This window comes from Diadema antillarum, unplaced genomic scaffold, assembly GCF_040938485.1.
Source record: "Diadema antillarum isolate AM-2024a unplaced genomic scaffold, OU_Dant_1.0 seq00000136_RagTag, whole genome shotgun sequence".
Lineage (NCBI taxonomy): Eukaryota > Metazoa > Echinodermata > Echinoidea > Diadematoida > Diadematidae > Diadema > Diadema antillarum.
In genome coordinates this window covers 338,043-355,500 of record NW_027271213.1, presented here as the reverse complement: position 1 = coordinate 355,500, position 17,458 = coordinate 338,043, and the positions used below count along the sequence as shown (strand labels likewise).

The following is a 17,458-nucleotide window of genomic DNA, read 5'->3' as shown; positions in this document are numbered from 1 at the left end:
CTTTACTATAACAATCCACATTTCTCTGTGACCGCTTAACCAAATTGAATGGGGTTTTCCGCAAAATAGAGCTAAAATGTCATATTTTAAGACCCTGAAGTAGCATTTAAAAAAATTAATCAAACTGGGTGTTACCAATGCAAAAATCTGATTGTAATTTTTTGGGGATGTACTGCAGTAAGTTGCCCCAAAAATTACAATTAGATTTTCGAATTGATAACACCCAATATGATCGACCTGTCTAAGTGCTACTTCAGGGTCTTGAAATATAACATCTTAGCTCTATTTTGCACAGCGAAAATGTGGATTGTTGTAAAGCATGTCATGAGTCTGATTCTTCCAATTTTAGCAATTCAATGCTCTTGTGTGTGAATAATAGACAGAATTTGGACAGAAGAGATTCCCGACATCCTCTACAAAATTCCTCATTTTTCTTTGACCACTGAAGCAAATCGAATGGGGTTTTCTGTAAGATGTGGGCAATGAGTTATAGTTTCATACCCTGAATTTGTATTTAGATGATTCACTATTTTTAAAGATATCATTGCGGAGGGCCCCGTTGTAATTTTTTTTGGGACATACTGTAGAATTCCACAGCTTCATGGAGTAATGACGTACATATCTGTAGTTCCTTCCTTTTTCTCTCCTCTCTCCCTCCCCCTTCCTCTCTCTCTCTGTCTCTCTCTCTCTCTGTCTCTCTCTGAGGTAGTATTCTCAAGTCCTGTTCTGGAAGACCTTACTGTGAAAACGTTGCAACAACGTTCGGAGAACAAAATTCTTTGCCTCGGGCAACGAAACTGTAGGAGAGAGTGAGGGGTACCGTTTTAACAGACACACACTGAAAACCTTCTCCAGTGGCCCGTTGCATAAAAGTTTAATACTATTATGGTAACTTTGCCATCCAATGGTAACTTCCATGGAATTCTTGATTTTGATTGGCTGTTGAGGATTGTTGCCATGGTACTTACCATTGGATGGCAAAGTTACCATAATTGTAACTTTTATGCAACGGGCCCCAGGTAGGTTTCCATGAAGGGAATGTGTCCACTGATGCAACTATCCTGCCAACCAGCCAGCACCGCCTATTGTTCTAGACTGTGCATGCATACAAAACGTGGTTAAAGTCACTGACCTCAACAACATACACTTGTAGAGATCAGTGGTTACAATCCATGCACGTGATCGGCACACGGCGTGTCAATCATTCTCTGTCTGCAATGTTGCACATGCGTGTTGAGTGTATCACAGAAATGTTAGCTGGTTGCATTCTAATGGAAGGCTTGTTGGGGTAATGTTGCGGCAATGTCAGTGTGATGTCGGGGTATTTACCTTAGCTTGCTAGGATAGAATTGGCAAAAGTTTCCGCAACAACCTTTGAGAAACATTCTGTAGGTACCGTTTCAACAGGCAGGGTGAAAAAAGATTACCCGGAAGTTACCCCGGACATTGTCGAAGTAACTCTAATAATTTGAAAGGCCCTGTTAACCTATTAAGGATGGGCTGATTTTGCTATAACGCGCATTTCCCATAGACACCTGCCCGACTATACTCGGGACTAGTCTTCAACGGGTTAAAACAGGGCTTCCGTGTCTAGTACATACCTCATCATAGGACTCGCTGTCTGCCGGCTCGAGGGAGCAGTCCTTCTTCTCGACGTACTTGACGCCGTTGATGGAACACTGCCTGAACTTCATCTCGTTTTCCGTCAGCGTGCCCGTCTTGTCGGTGAACATGTACTCCACCTGGCCCAGCTCCTCGTTCAGGTCGGAAGTGTTGGCCTTGGCGACCTCGTTGGCTGCCTGTGTGAGGGCGCCAGAGTTCAAACAAATTCAGGAGGCGAACGAATCTCTTTTCTTTTTCTTTTGAAAGTATGGTTAATTTCTGTGCGATTCAAGCCATATGATACACATAATATCATAGATTTTTTCTGCACATGTCTAGTACACTGTATGACCACAGACTCTTTCCCTACGATTGGTTCACTTGTCTGGCCTGTCTGGCTTATATCTGTGAATCCAGCATATCTTTGGTTCTGGGACGAGAGAGCCTTAATAAACCTCATGTGTGTGTGTGTGTGTAAGTGTGTGTGTCAGTCAGGGGTCAAGGTTAATGGTCAGCTTCTGAGAAACTTTGGAGGAAAACTTTCATAAAGTCATGGACGTTGTGATTTTTTGTTTCCATATTCTTTGTTTTTAGAACCGCTGACCAGGTTTAAATGCGAACGATAGTCTTAGATGATACTTGAGGTACTGTATATGCCATATATTTAACGAGCCTAATTTTTCACAAATTTCGTGAGTGACAGGGAAAAAATCGATATCTGAAGGGACAACACGAGATCTGGCATACTGCATACACGCCTGAGAAAAACTACTTCCTTGGTCTTATGCCAATTCCCATCAAGAAATAAAAACAAAAGTGAAAGAAAGGGAATGAAAGAATGTCACATGAGGGCTGATATCTAGAGAGGCATCCTTTTCCTCTTTTATTTAAGTAACAGATCACACAAACTTTAATCCCAAGAGGATTATTTTCGATCAGATAATCTCATGTCGTCTTTGCATAGATGAAAATACCAAGTGATACAAGTTTGTTTATTTGTTGTTGTTTGTTTCATTTTCCAACTAAGAAGATGGCTGGAGAGCCTATATTCAGCAGCACTATCTGATCTTCTAAGGGGTTTTGACAAGCTAACTTTAACCAGAAGAGAAGTGATCACAGCATGTATGATTTTTTTTTTTTTGGTATCATTTTTCTGAAGGACCATCTAAATGAAACAGAAAATTTCAAAACTGATAGTATTTGTAAACTTGTCCTAACAAAGTTTGTTGACATCATCACATGGAGCAGGTACGGAAACAACAAGGAAGGATGTGGGTTGCTATATTGTCAATAGAGAGAAGTTGGTCAACCAGAAGAGAAGTGATCACAGCATGTATGATTTTTTTTTTTTTTTGTATCATTTTTCTGAAGGACCATCTAAATGAAACAGAAAATTTAAAAACTGATCGTATTTGTAAACTTGTCCTAACAAAGTTTGTTGACATCATCACATGGAGCAGGTACGGAAACAACAAGGAAGGAAGTGGGTTGCTATATTGTCAATAGAGAGAAATTGGTCAAGGCTATTGTCTAAAGGAAAAAAAAATCCATGGTCAAGGCACTGTACATCTCACATGCTGTAAAACTTGGTCACATGCACTGTTTGCTAGTAAACACTCCACCCTCACATGGCATACAAGTCTATTTGTAGACTACTGTACATTTCACATTTTGCTCTCCCATTATAGCATTAGTGTAGCAACTATGTGGTATCCCCCACCCCCCCCCCCCGCAAAAAATGTACAGAGTGGAATTCATGGCCAAAAAAGAGACATTTCAACCAAATTTTGATGACTTTTAATCTTGACCTATGATCTTGAAAAGTACTGTGAATCTTAACTTTGACCTACAGAGATTTAGCACAAAAAAAAAATCACTGAATAAATCTTGGTTTTCACTTAAAATCATGATAACAAGATCTGTGTGGTAGAAAGACAACAACAACAAAATTCTCTGGCAACCTTCAGTGCAGAGACAAAATACAAAATGTACAAATATAAATTACAATCAACCCTTGCATTACCCAAAAAATTCAATCTGCTCCTGTTTCTTTTTCTACAACTGTAGTGGTGATGTTACATGTACTGATCTTCAATACTTTGTCATTGGGGAAAATAAAAATTACCAAGTGACCTTGAATTTATGGCTCTGGTAAACCTTCATGAGTTGTCACTGTCATCAACAATGAAATATTTATCTTTAAGATTCCACGATATTTTGCATCAAAGAGTGTGGGAGTTGACATAATTGCACAATTCTCACCTCATCATACATTTCAAGGTCCCAGCCAAGGTAGATAGAACCCAAAAACTTCTGCATTTCTGCAAGGATGGAAACCAAACAAACAAACAATTTACTCACAGATTATACAAATGATATTCTGATATACATTGCCATTAGGAGTCATCCTTTATACATGGTAAATCACTCTCCACAATCAAAGACATGACTGTGTCAAATTAGTGTACTACATTGTACATGGGTAAAGTCATTAACACTGAATTAATTCAAGTGAACATTTCAATAGTTATACAAAATAAACTTTAACAACCACTGTAAAGGGATTAAAAGATTATCTTACAATTTGGCATACACAAAAGGTTTGAAATATTCTCTTCATGATCACTGTAAAGCATCAATGCCACAAATGCCTGCTTTGCTATGTTTCGTTAAAGTGTTATGCACACTTTCCAGCACAACATGGGTAGAAAATTGAGGAAAATGATTAAAACTTCAAATATGGTTCTACAAACAATGTGCAAAACAGAATTTCTTCACTATTTTGTGATGTCAAGTTTTAGAAAGTTGTTCTTTCAGAAAATACATGTACCATTAATCAATGAAGGACTTTGCTTACCCAAAACATACATTTCTGGCCTACTAGTAAATTGGTTCCAACCTGAGACTTTTGGGTAGGCATTATGATGTACTATTACATATCAAAGATTAAATTATACTTGACATCTTTGCTATTCTATTGTAGAACAATTGTCAAACAATTTTCAGAAACAATAAACAATACTAGTAAGAGTTAACAGATCAATTCTTAATTTAAAAAAAAAAAGTTTGAAATGAGCTGAATTGTAACATGTCATAAAGCTACTCAATGTACAGGCTGACTTCATATCTTCCAAAGATATGACCATACGAAATGAAAAACTACACATCTGAATACGGAAATACAAACTGCTTACCAATGGTGACGTATAATGAGATTGGAATGATGTAGTTGTAGAGGACAAGGAAAGACAAAAAGTCCTCCATAACCTGCAGGAACTGCAATCAAAGACAGAAAAAGCGAGAGAGTAAAGTCAAGACAATTCATACATTTCCCTAATCCAGTTTGGTGATGACTGTTTACTTGACAATCACAATGTTATCTTGATCTTTTTAACCCATTGAGGACGGGCTGATTTTGCCACAACATGCATTTTCCCATAGATCCCTGCCCGAGTATACCCTGGACTTATCCTCAACGGGTTAAAGTTTGGGACATTTTTAAACATCATTACATGAAGCTGCCATCACAGTTTTTCCCAAGACTCTCTCTGCTGGGTTCCTTGAGGAAACCTTTAGATCCTCTACAGAGCCTAAAATTATAACTCATTTAATTCTCAACAAATGCAAAACAAAGGGAAACTGACCAGAAAGATAAATAATTTGAGTGAAAAATAAGCAAGTAAAACGGGATTCCATCAGGACTTGAACCAGAGACCTTCGGATTGCTAGACCTGCGCTCTTACCAACTGAGCTATGGAAAACCCTATTACGGTGTTCATTCTAGAAACTTCTTAATTCTCAATGTTTGTATGGTCAGACGCTTACATAAACTTGACAAAATCCCAACAGAATCGCATTCTCTTTGCTCATTTTTCATTCACTTAATTTGCATGAACTTTTGATGACTCAAAAGTATTCCTTTCTAAAATGCAACATCTGGGGGGCGTTTCATCAACGAGTTCGTCGGAGTTTTCACCGACGAATTTGCTATCAGCCAATCAGACGCAAGGATTTATACTGACAACTGTCAAAAGCTAATGAAATCCTTGGTCTGATTGGCTGATAGCAAATTTGTCGGTGAAAACTCCGACGAACTCGTTGATGAAACGCCCCCCTGGAAGTTCATAGAACGATTAGTTAAATACAAGTGTTTGTGTGCCCTCCAAGGAAACATCGCATTGCATCGGCATTGCATACAGTGAGAAAGGTAGGCGTAAGTCTACATCATCTCAGTACCTGATTAACACAGCGGCGTAGTAGGCATTATAGTGTTGGGGGTTTGTGTTGATGTTCATGCATAGCACATTTCGCACGCAATAATTGCATTTGTTGTGTTTTTGTTTTTTCACACCTCCAGTTTTCACGGAATGCAGACCTTCTAAAGGAATGTAATAAATGATAGAGAATGAAACAGAGAGAGGAGAAAGGGCTTATGTGAGATATTATGATCCCTATAAAGTATGACACCTGTAAAAAAAACCTTTGTCTTGAATGATTACGTGCGTGTGACCACAACTACAACCAAACTACCACTTGAAGAGGAACAAAGCACAGTAATAACAACATTGTCCCTCGTCACGAAATTTGATTGTCACTTTGCACGTAACACAAATTCCATGAACTTCCAAAGAAAGAAAGATTGTATAAAGGACCTACCGTGACATTATAGTCCGCCTTTGCTACTTCATAGAAGTACCATGAGTGTGGAACATAAGGCCTTGCGTTGTAGTAGTACTTTAGACCCGTACAGAGAGAAATCTGAAAAACTAGTACTGCTAACATGAAGAGAAGATAGTAGTTCATAATTCTGCCAATAAAAAATGGAAAGAAAACAAAAATGTATCACATACATGTAGTACACGGATGCACTGCAAATTTTGCTAGCATGAAATCATATTATCTAGCTACTGAATCAATATGAATTCTATCAATTGATTTGAAGTTATTCATATAATTAGCTGAGTTTAAAAAAAAAAATGAAAAGCCATTGAACATATTTCTTCTTATTGTGAAGACATAGGTCCAACAGGTTCAATACATATCATGCATTGATATAATCATGTATACATACAACTGTATGTATTAATGAATCAATTCATGACTATACCTCAGAGTATACTACAGCTTATAAAATTTTAATTCATACAAAATGATATGTTTCTCCTTGTGAAAATACTGGAGAAATATGCTTAAGGGGTAAATAAGCAAGCAACATATTTTGTGGAATAGATTAACAATTTGTTTAGGGGTTTTTTTTACCCAGATATTTGATAGCATTTGGAAGATATCTGAAGCTATTACAAGCAAAGCAGAGAATTCTAAGGAGTACAGTTTGTTTCAAATTCAGAATACACATCTTTGAACAATGGTGTAACAATGGATTAAATAAATGACTGCACACAGGACTACCTAGAATAAACTATAGATTAATTAACAATAAAGTAATGGACTTCATAATTAACATATGACATTTACTACTATCATACACAATCCTTTTATAAGTATGACATTTATTTCTGAATCTTACTTGTAGCAAATATCATGGTACTACACGCTGCATAGCGATAGGCACAGAGGATGAAAGTATTAGAGAAAGATCATCATTACTACCTATTTTTGGTACTTTCACTAATGTGAACAGACATATTTGGTGGTGAAATATTTACGTTTCTACGCAGGAAAACTTCTGTCCCTTTGTCTTTGAGTTTAAGGCCATTTTGGTTTCTTCGCCTGTGTAAACAGCACAGCCTGTTGAAAGAAAAAAACAAACACATGTTACACGAAATCCAAGTGAGAAATCCCATCCCAACTTGTACTACTGTCCGTACTGCTGTCTTCAATCAAGTTACTAAAATCCAGATCAAAAAAGAGGCACACAAATAAGACATCAAAAACAATAAATAAATATATAAAACACACACACACACACACATACAGTGTATAAATGTACCTGTATCTCCTTCTTGGGGCTGGTTAACTCATGAAGTGCTGTTATTTGCATAGTTAAAGAGGAACTGTATGAAGTGCTTTTCCTCAACACTCTGCTTTTCATTGATTATCATGAGAAAAACAGGATATCATGAGATGCTTACTTGTAGGGTTTGGTCAAGATTTTTGCAAATCTCTCGGGGAAATAACATTTTGGCAATCAAACCATTGGCACAGCATTTTTTCTTCTTTTTTTTTCTTTTCAAGGAAAGGATTGACATGTGATTTGATCGTTGCTACTGTATATATCCAGTTCTGTGTTCAATTGGCACTCTCGAGAATAAATTAGACCCTGCATCACAGAAACACTAAAAGTCCCCACAAATGGATTTCTAGTTAAGTGCAGATTTGAAATAGCAAACTCTAAGCTTAAAAATGATTTATAACTCGATACAAATGGGTTTTCTTAACCTATGTAAATAATGGAAAGAAAGTCAACACTCTGGAAATGTGTTTACTGAGAAAAGAGCTCTGAAATATTGGGTCAATTCAAATGTTTATCAAATCTCACCATGCTGTGCCCTCTGCTAAAAAAAAATGGGACAAAAAACAGGATGTAAAACTTCATAGCAACCACAGTGAAGGGATTATCACATTTGGCTGAAATTTTGCAAACTCTCTTAGCACATTCTATTCATGACTAGTACTAACTTTTAAAGCAGTAGCACCATCCTTTCAAAAGTTATGCGAGTTAAAAGTGAAGTGTGTGCAAAGGGTTGACAAGGAAGGAGAGGGACCTCCAACACATTCTGTTTAAATTAAAAAAAAAAGTATTGTAGAAAAACAGCAAAAGCACAATTTTTCAAAAAATAAAAAAACTAAAGATTGACTACATTAACTAATGTCACCTATTTCGAGTCTTCACATTCATAATATCGGGCCGTGCGACTTTGTTGGTTTTGTGATTTTTTTTTCGCTGTTTTGTGATGCCCTGTCACATATATAATATACAACTGTAGTCATTACCAAGTTTTCAATTTCATAAGAATTAGCTAGCAAAAAAGCATGTGAATATTCATTACTCAACCACTTGGTAAAAAACAAAAAAAGGAAGCTCTGTCAGAATACTTTCTTTCTTGCAGTCAAACACTATCCTCAGGCTTCACGTCATGTCTTAGCTGACAACTTTTGAAAAAAGTTCTGAAAGTCATCAAGAAGCAATCATGAAGGCTACAAAAGGACTACATATCACCAATATTTACTACAAGACATGGAGAAAGCCTCCAGATTCCTATTCAATCCTTTGACACATTGTACTTACCGTACACATATTCTGTATTTTTAAGGCGGCATCCACGTAGTAAGACATTTTCTGCATTTAAAGGCCTGTTGAGCAAAGAAAGAAAAGTTAAGTGATCTCAAAGAAAAATGAGCCTAGAGGATAACTTTAAGTACAAAGGCAATATCTGCGGCATCAATCAGAAATACATTTCAGAGCATCCACCGTGTAGGTCAAACCTTGTGAATTTGACTAGTCCTCTTCTGCAGTATGTGTCGAACTTCGATGCATATGAGCAGAAATTATGACCTAATTTTCAGGTCAAATCTTTTTGAGGAATTTCTCCAAAGAGGTTTCAATTCAATATGCTTCCAGTCATTACAAAACAATATCTGTCCTGTCTATCTACTGAAATTCACTTAGGCATGTGACTCTGAATAGATTTCTAAACCTTGACCTGACACAATACCATTGTACAGATATTGTAGGTCTGATAACAACTTATTTTGAATCTAGCACAAATCAGGTGTCACTGTGTGTGTTGACATATATACACTGAGGCCTCACTGTTTAAACTGCTACAAATATACATTGTATGTTGATTCAGTAGATCCATGCCCTGTGAGAGCAGGCAAAGTGAAGAGGTCACTAGTACACTGACCACAGAGTAAAGAAGTCTGTACACTACCCAGTGTATTGATACTTTTCCAAACCCATCACAAATTCTCAGTCTTTTCAATAAATGAAAAAGGTTTTTTGTTGTTTGATAGTCAATAAGTCAGTGTATTCGTCTTCATCCAGTGATCTTTCCATGCATAGTCTAACAAGCCTGGTATGAAACCCCCATAGTCCAATGTACAAGCTTTAAATGTATGTGTGTACCTTGTGTTTGTAACAAGACTATGTCAGTATACACACCAAGCATTATCTTTGATCATCTACAATCTTCATAGATGGGTGAAAATTCTGAATTACTGGCAAAGCACTGAAATCTCACAAATGCTTACTTTGTAACAGGCACATTGGTATGTTGGTAAAACGTTATCCTCCCCACAAACCGGTAGAGGTCTGTGATTGGCTGCTGGCACTCGACCTTGGCCGACAGAGCATTCAGACTCTCCTCGTTCTGCAAGATGGCTGTGTCGGGCAGGGAGCGAAATATCTGCAGAAGGAAATGTGGAGGGCAAAAAACATAGTTTCTACTCTGAACACAGAGCAACTAGCTTAAACATCAAAGAGAGTTTGACCATACACTGCACGTGGGATAGGTCAAGTAAGTGTGCGACTGTGCTGACATGGCTACAAATAATCAGCTATAGAAGACCTAATAGCATGAGGATACCATGAAGTGGGAAGGCTGGCCTGGCTCGGATACACACTGCATTCGAGAGAATACCCATATTTGACTGTGTACAGCTTTATCACCAATCTTTATGAAAGCACACACACAGCCCAAGAACCTCAACTGGGACTTGATCATTACAGATGATCGTACATTCGATTGCACGTATATTCACTGACTGGCGCTATTCATAGTTTATGAATGTACCCCGGTGGGCAGTAAATGAATCAGGCCACCTATAAATCCTCAAGCTATCAGGTCGTTCACCCGTTGAGGATGAGCCCCGAGTATACTCCAGCAGGTGTCTATGGGAAATGCGTGTTATAGCAAAATTAGCCCATCCTCGACGGGCTAACTGTGTCCTGTGTTCTTTTGTTGGGGTGTGGTATGCCTAGGCGATATCATTTACCGACCTATTGCCTGTCACCTGGCGATGAACCAAAGGAGGTACATGTACATCATATAGGATCTCTCAAAGTAGATGCAAAATCATCCATGTGAAACTTAAAGTAGACAGACACAATGGCTTTTAATTTAAACAGTTAGATTTGAGACCTACACACCATGCAGAGTGAGCACACCTTGTTGTTGATTCACCCACATACTCTTGCACGAAAATGCGACAAGGCTATTAAAACCAGTAACTCCTATACACAAACTGGCTGTCATGACAACCAATCACGCAGAGCTTTCCATCAATTCTTTCAAGGGATGACAATTTCCTATATCTGACAAACCTTCAATTACCATTTATGTCCATCTGATTTGAATCAATCTTTGATATTGAAATCAACGTGAGCTGGAAACACACTCAACTAATTTGGCTGTTTCACAGCTCAGAATGAAGAAATAATGCATTCTTCATCTTTGTCTTCTCTTTGTGAAGGACTTTTACAATGGGAGGGTTGAAATATGCAATAATCAGCACTCAGGGGATAGAATACCACTTGAATACTGGAGATTATCTTAGTAGATACTCTATCAGATAAGCATCACACCACAGTGAAGTGATGGGAGAAGCGCTGACACCAAGGCCACGTCTTCCAAGCAAGGACGAGTTACAACACTGACCTTCAGGTTAGTTTCTCCGTCGAGATTGGCCGTGGTCACATGACAGTCGCCATCTTCCCGCACTGACGACAGCAGCATCATATCACAGGGTATCTCGTCATTATTGTTTACCTTCACGATATCACCGACCTGATGGCATTTATCATTGAGAACAAAGGGGAAACAAATACAGCCACTAGAAATATACACGCACATGTGAGGAAATGTATGTAATTGTACACATTTGTAGCATTCATCATCAAAACAATTGACAGTCGTTCAATTTTACAAACTTTCCCATGTGTTATCACACTGGTCCTCAAGAAGTTATAGTAAAACAGTAAGGAGTTTAGTGCAACAGGGGTGTGGGAAACCTTGCAGGAAAGGAAAAAGTCTGACAAATCTGAAACTTATGGGGGGAATGAAGTGCATTGAACTGTGAATATTTAGCATGCATTTGAATTGCAAAAAAGGTATGAAAAGTGGATTTGGGCAGAGTAAAAATATCTGAAATCAGATTAGACTTGTAACTCTCTCATCCCTGGTGCAAAGAAAAATTGTCTTCAGACAAAATGTTGTTCATGCATGAACAATTGATGATTGCATACAGCACATATAGGAAAATTATTACATGTGCCATGTAGTGCACCATAAATTCCAACCTAGCACATTTAGAGTGTACAAGTTTAATGAATAGATTAGAAGAGTTTTGATGACTTCATAACTTTGTATACCTGAAAGCCTCTTTGGAGTTGACAACATGTCTGGAACTCATTTCTCATCACACATTATGAATAAGTCCATAGGTTCCACAATATTTTGCTCCAGTCCTGCAACAACTACTCCCACGAAATATCTGCTCTCTATTAAAGCCAAACATAAATTCTACTTTACACAGACATAACCCTAACCGTAATCCTAATCCTCACATAAAACTAAACCTAACATGCTATCACAACTCTAACCCTATTAAACCGTAAGCCCTAAGAGAAAATAAGACCAGAGCAATTGTCGCAGGAGTAAATGTCATAAATGTACCCAAGATCATATTCCCTATGGGAAGCTCTTTTGGGATTGATCCCCATAAGATGCAACACATCCAAATTCATTCTGATATACAGGATGTTAATGTACTGTAACATGTAAACCAATCCTGAACTTTTCAATACCATCATATTTTTCATGGTGTAACTGGAGTTGGCATGCCTTGAACTCATTTTTTCATGACACATTAAGAATTAGGCTCCATTTTCTTTAGAAAGCTCTTCTCGGATTAATGTCCATTGAATATAAAGATATGACACGTCCCAATTCATACTGACACAGGATGTAACACGCAAACCTTTAAAGGCATAATTTACCATTTGCAGATGAAACAAAAACCTAGCATTAGTGCTTTAAAATAGTTCTAAAATGTGAGTTAGGGATAGAAACAACCACTGTAAAAATTTGAATCCGTATAATCAATGTTAAGTATTGTTAAATACACAAAATGTGAACAATAGTTATAATCAAGAATATTTCCAGACTAAACCATCTACAGCTATGGTTTATTGAGAAAAACACTGTTATCTCCTTATATTTTAGGCTTTATTGCAAAAATTTATATGGTAGGATGTTTTGTGATACAACTGACGTACACATATGCATCAAATATGATATTTTGAACATTTTTAAAATCATTGCTCCCAAAGGTAAACAGGACCTTTAACATGCCTTTACCATCATCTTTCTTCATGGTGAAACCGCATGATGCACACGGTGAATTTAATATCGATAAACGCATAAAAATGAACAACACATAAAAAAGGAGCTGGTAGGCGGACGAGTTCATCGCCTTTCACTCACCCTGACATCCCTCGATTTTACTTTCTCTGGCATGCCATCACGTACGACGACTGTCGCCCGCTTGTTCACTTCGTTGTCCGCCTTGTGTCGTAACCAGTCTTCGTAGCCCTGCAAATGATACCAACAGAGATGATGGGTGATATTGGAACAGTATAGGTTTGAATCAAAATTACCATGGAATCACACAAGGTCATCATATGTAACATTAAATTCATACAGTTGCACTTATATGGTTAAAAGGGGTACAAAAAGTAAGCAGTACTCACATTTGCATTTTCAAAACCCCAATATTAAATATATTTCGTTGTTCTTCATTCATGCATCTTCAACAGCAATGCCTTATCCTGCATGAGAACCAAATTAACACTGGATATCATGGTCGGATCATTACTTGACTTCAAAATGTAATGTACACAAAATGTTACACGAAAGTGCGTGTATGCCTGTACTGTACTTGCTCCATTCAACCTGTTTACATTCTGCCAGTACTGTGGCTGTGTTTACACATCAACAAAACCCTGCATTGGCTTGATAATTGTCAAAGCTTTACATCACGTGCCATATTTGATTCAAAATCCTCCAGTGTCATTAACTATGAAACTGTAACTAGCTCCTGTGGGCCCTATCAAAGATAAACATTACTCGGTTCTTATCTCCCTTTTCTCGCCTAAATAGTACTACCTACTTTAAGTGAGTACTACTGGTTACACAAGCTGAGAGGCTTAATATTATAGATGTTTGCTTTATTTTGGCATTCTAAGACTCCTGCAATATAAAGCCCACAAATCAGGACCATACATACCCCTTTTAACTTTTAATTTTTTATCCATAAGGGTGACGTTGCCAAGTGGCATTTCATATAAATTATTAAAGAACTGCGTAAAGCGAATTATGCACGTTGTACTACTAGTATTAGATGACATTTCATATAGGAAAACATGCAAGTTATGCCCGACCAAGGGGAAGTTGCATTCCAATGTTGTTTGGTTGGTTTTTGGTAGTTTTTTTTTGTCAATCATAATAGAATTTTAGCAATGATTGACAGATGATGTCACTGGTACAATGTTGGTCTGGAGGGTTTTTGGTTTTTTTTTTTTTTTTTTTGGGGGGGGGGGGCATATATCCAAGCAAATGAATTGAATTTATTCCTACATCATGGGACGGAACACCCTGAACTACACAGGTAGTTTCTGGTAATTAGAACAAAAATAGTGCCTCAGAATTATCGGCTGAGAAGCAGAAGGGCTTTATCGCAATTTGGGGAAGGGGGGGGGGGATATTGAGTCATTGGTATCATGTTGTAGAGCTTGATCTCCTCTGCATTATGGTGTCAATTTTAAATTATGTTCATTTTCAGTAAAATGTCAAACCTCAAGGGCACTATATTTTATCCTATATTTGGAATATTGCTTATAAATCTACTCTCTTTGATTACATACCCCTTTCATTTCATGAAAATCGATTGTTTTGTTTTTATTTCTGCTCAAATCTCAGAACACGATAACGCCTTTCTGCTTCTCAGCTGACAAAGGAAAAAATCTACTTTTTTGCCACATAAGTGATGATCAGGGTATTATGAATCAATACAAGTCAACATGCATATTTTGCACGGCATAGTCCCTTTCAAGAAAAACGTGGAACTTTCCTTTGGGCTGGGGGGGGGGGGGGGTAATGCAGCCATCCTTGGAGCTGCTAATAACAATGTTGCTATTTCACCTCGAAAAGTTATCGTATCCAAGCACAACACAAAGCCTGCAGGTGTCGCCTTCTAGTCTATGCAGACTTACCTTGCACTGAACTAATGAATCCCAACCTCCCATTAACTACAAACAATACACTGTGATTCTTCCATTAAAGGGCATGCTCTTATGTCACTGTCAGTTAGAGCATTCAGCGTCAACTGAACAGATATTTAACGGCACCTCAGCAAGTGGTAATCACTAAGGTCATAATCTTCAAATCTTAATTAATTTTAAAGGTTCATTTCTAAAGTATACACTTTTATGCAATAAATTGCCTGTAATCAGCACTTCCATTTACATTTGGTGCCCTTTAATTTTTTTCCATGTAGTAATCTTTACATCGCACAAAAGTCTTTAAGGATCATCGATACACATGTGTGCTTACTTCACTGAAGGAATTAAATCAAAGTGCATATCCACTCTATGTTGGATTTAGTTCACCTTTAACAATGGATTGTAATTCAAGAAATAATTCACAAATGTATAGTTTCGGACAATTTGGACGGTTCAAAAATTGTCTATGATCAACGAGATTGAAATGACCTCGAGATCCAACAAGGTCACCACAATTTCTCCACGATTCAGACCACAATTTCAATAAGGGCGCAATGTGTGATCTAGACATAAATAAAAATTCCATGATCAGCTACTAATGGCCAGTTGTGGCATGCACAGCGGATCACACACATAACAGTGGGAATTTCCCAGCATGATATAAACCACATCCTGTATTGGTACAGGGAGGTGCCATCTCCCTGACTGGAAGGTGCCTTTCCCTATTAAACTACAGAAGCACTTTGAGAGCGCAGACCTCCGCCAAGCATGCAGCCCATTTCCACCCACACTGATCTTGTTCTTCAGTGATTTCCACCCATACGTACTGCACTGTGTGCTGAAAGCCGCCCAATTTCCCAATATAGAAGCCTTTGTTACATCATAAATCCTCAGCTGCACAGCGCGTCTCACCCTAGCAGAAACTAGAGCACGCGCTCTAGTGCTCGCATGCAAACCTCAAATACGCGCAGCCTGAACTCCCAAGTTCATTGACCCTACCTGCCAAAATAACAAAAATCCTTCATAAATTCCCCAAAAATTCTCGGATCACTACCAAAAGTTAATCGTTTGTTACTTGTGTCATTCTCAACCTTTCCTGCAAGTTTCATCCCAATCCGTTAACTACTTTTTGAGTTATTTTGCACACGGACAAACGAACTAACGAACTAACTAACGAACAAACCAACGGAAACGAAAACATAACCTCCTCCCTTGGCGGAGGTAATAATCCACTAGATTATTGGTATAACAGTATACATGTACAAAGTATTGATAGTAGTGTCTTGTATAAATTCTATATATCCTGAATACTATAAACAAGTAGGGCCTACACCCACACACCTACTGAAATTTTAAGCAGCTTTCAGGCAAGATAACCTTCGAGGGCCCGCCCAGTTGGACAGTACATCTGCCCCCCCCCCCCCATAGTCTAAAAGCAATTATGACAAATGTGTGATGTCATTGAGCCACTGTAGTAGAGCAGATAAGCCCTCAAAATCACGTGAATTGTGCAAAATTTGACTAAAGCATGAAACTTTCACCAGTGTTAGTACATACCATAAGATTTATTTTAAGATCGGGAGGTAAGTCTGATTTGACCTCTGATGACCTCCAGAGGTCAATGTACTTTAGATATCAGAAAATCGATGTTTTTAGACATTTGCAAATGATATATGTGGTTATGTTGCACTAAACATGCATTTATACCACAGAGAAATCATTTCCAGATTCAACAGAGCACTGACAGGTTTTTACCTTTGACCTCTGATGACCTCCAGAGGTCAATGAACTTTAAATATCAAAATATCGATGTTTTTAGACATTTGTGAATGATATATGTGGTTATGATTCACTAAACATGCATCTATACTTCAGGGAAACCATTTACTGATTCCACAGAGCATTGACAGGTTTAACCTTTGACCTCTGATGACCTTTGGAGGTCAATGACCTCAAAATGGTATATTGATCTGTGATGTCATTGGTTAATGGTAACCATTGTTAAGATGTACAAAACAAGCATATCTGTCTTACAATGAAATTGTCTTCATATTCTAAAGAGCTGACAGGTTTCTACCTTTGACCTCTGATGACCTTGAGAGGTCAATGACCTCAGAATATCAGAATATTGAAGTATGACATCATTGGTGAAAGGTCAAACATGGTAAAGATGTACAAAACAAGCATATCTGTGTACAATGACATCGTCTTCATATTCCAAGGCACACAGACGAGTTTCTGCCTTTGACCTCTGATGATCTCGAGAGGTCAATGACCTCAAAGTATCAGAATAGTTTGGCATCATCAATGGTAAACATGATGATGTTTTAGAGAGCACTCATAGGCCCTGTTTATTAACGAGCCATTACCGTTCACCTATGAAAATCACACAAGGTCAAATACCTCGAATGAAATGTGAGGATGTTAATATTGATATTGCGATAGTTAATAGTTAATAATTGTTTATAATGTAGGGCTTACAAACCATTCATTTCTGTTACCAAAAAAAGTGGCTACTCATTCCGCAGAACTTTTCAGGTAATTATCTAAGTCGGGTATGTGCACAGAGCAAGGGGTGTCGATCTGTTTTCACGTGGGGGAGGAACTTGGAAA

At 37.9% G+C, this 17,458-nt stretch overlaps 1 protein-coding gene across 1 annotated transcript in view; it reads right to left on the bottom strand.

Annotated features, from left to right (window-relative positions):
- Positions 1-17,458, bottom strand: part of LOC139727611 (phospholipid-transporting ATPase IF-like) — a 99,878-nt gene that overhangs the window by 39,420 nt on the left and 43,000 nt on the right. The window contains exons 5-13 of the mRNA XM_071638592.1: positions 13,050-13,157; positions 11,223-11,351; positions 9,817-9,971; positions 8,852-8,916; positions 7,269-7,350; positions 6,259-6,409; positions 4,797-4,878; positions 3,865-3,923; positions 1,602-1,799 (exon numbers count right to left, since the gene is read on the bottom strand). Of these exons, the coding sequence (XP_071494693.1) occupies positions 1,602-1,799; positions 3,865-3,923; positions 4,797-4,878; positions 6,259-6,409; positions 7,269-7,350; positions 8,852-8,916; positions 9,817-9,971; positions 11,223-11,351; positions 13,050-13,157 (1,029 nt within the window). The remainder of the gene's footprint in view (positions 1-1,601; positions 1,800-3,864; positions 3,924-4,796; positions 4,879-6,258; positions 6,410-7,268; positions 7,351-8,851; positions 8,917-9,816; positions 9,972-11,222; positions 11,352-13,049; positions 13,158-17,458) is intronic.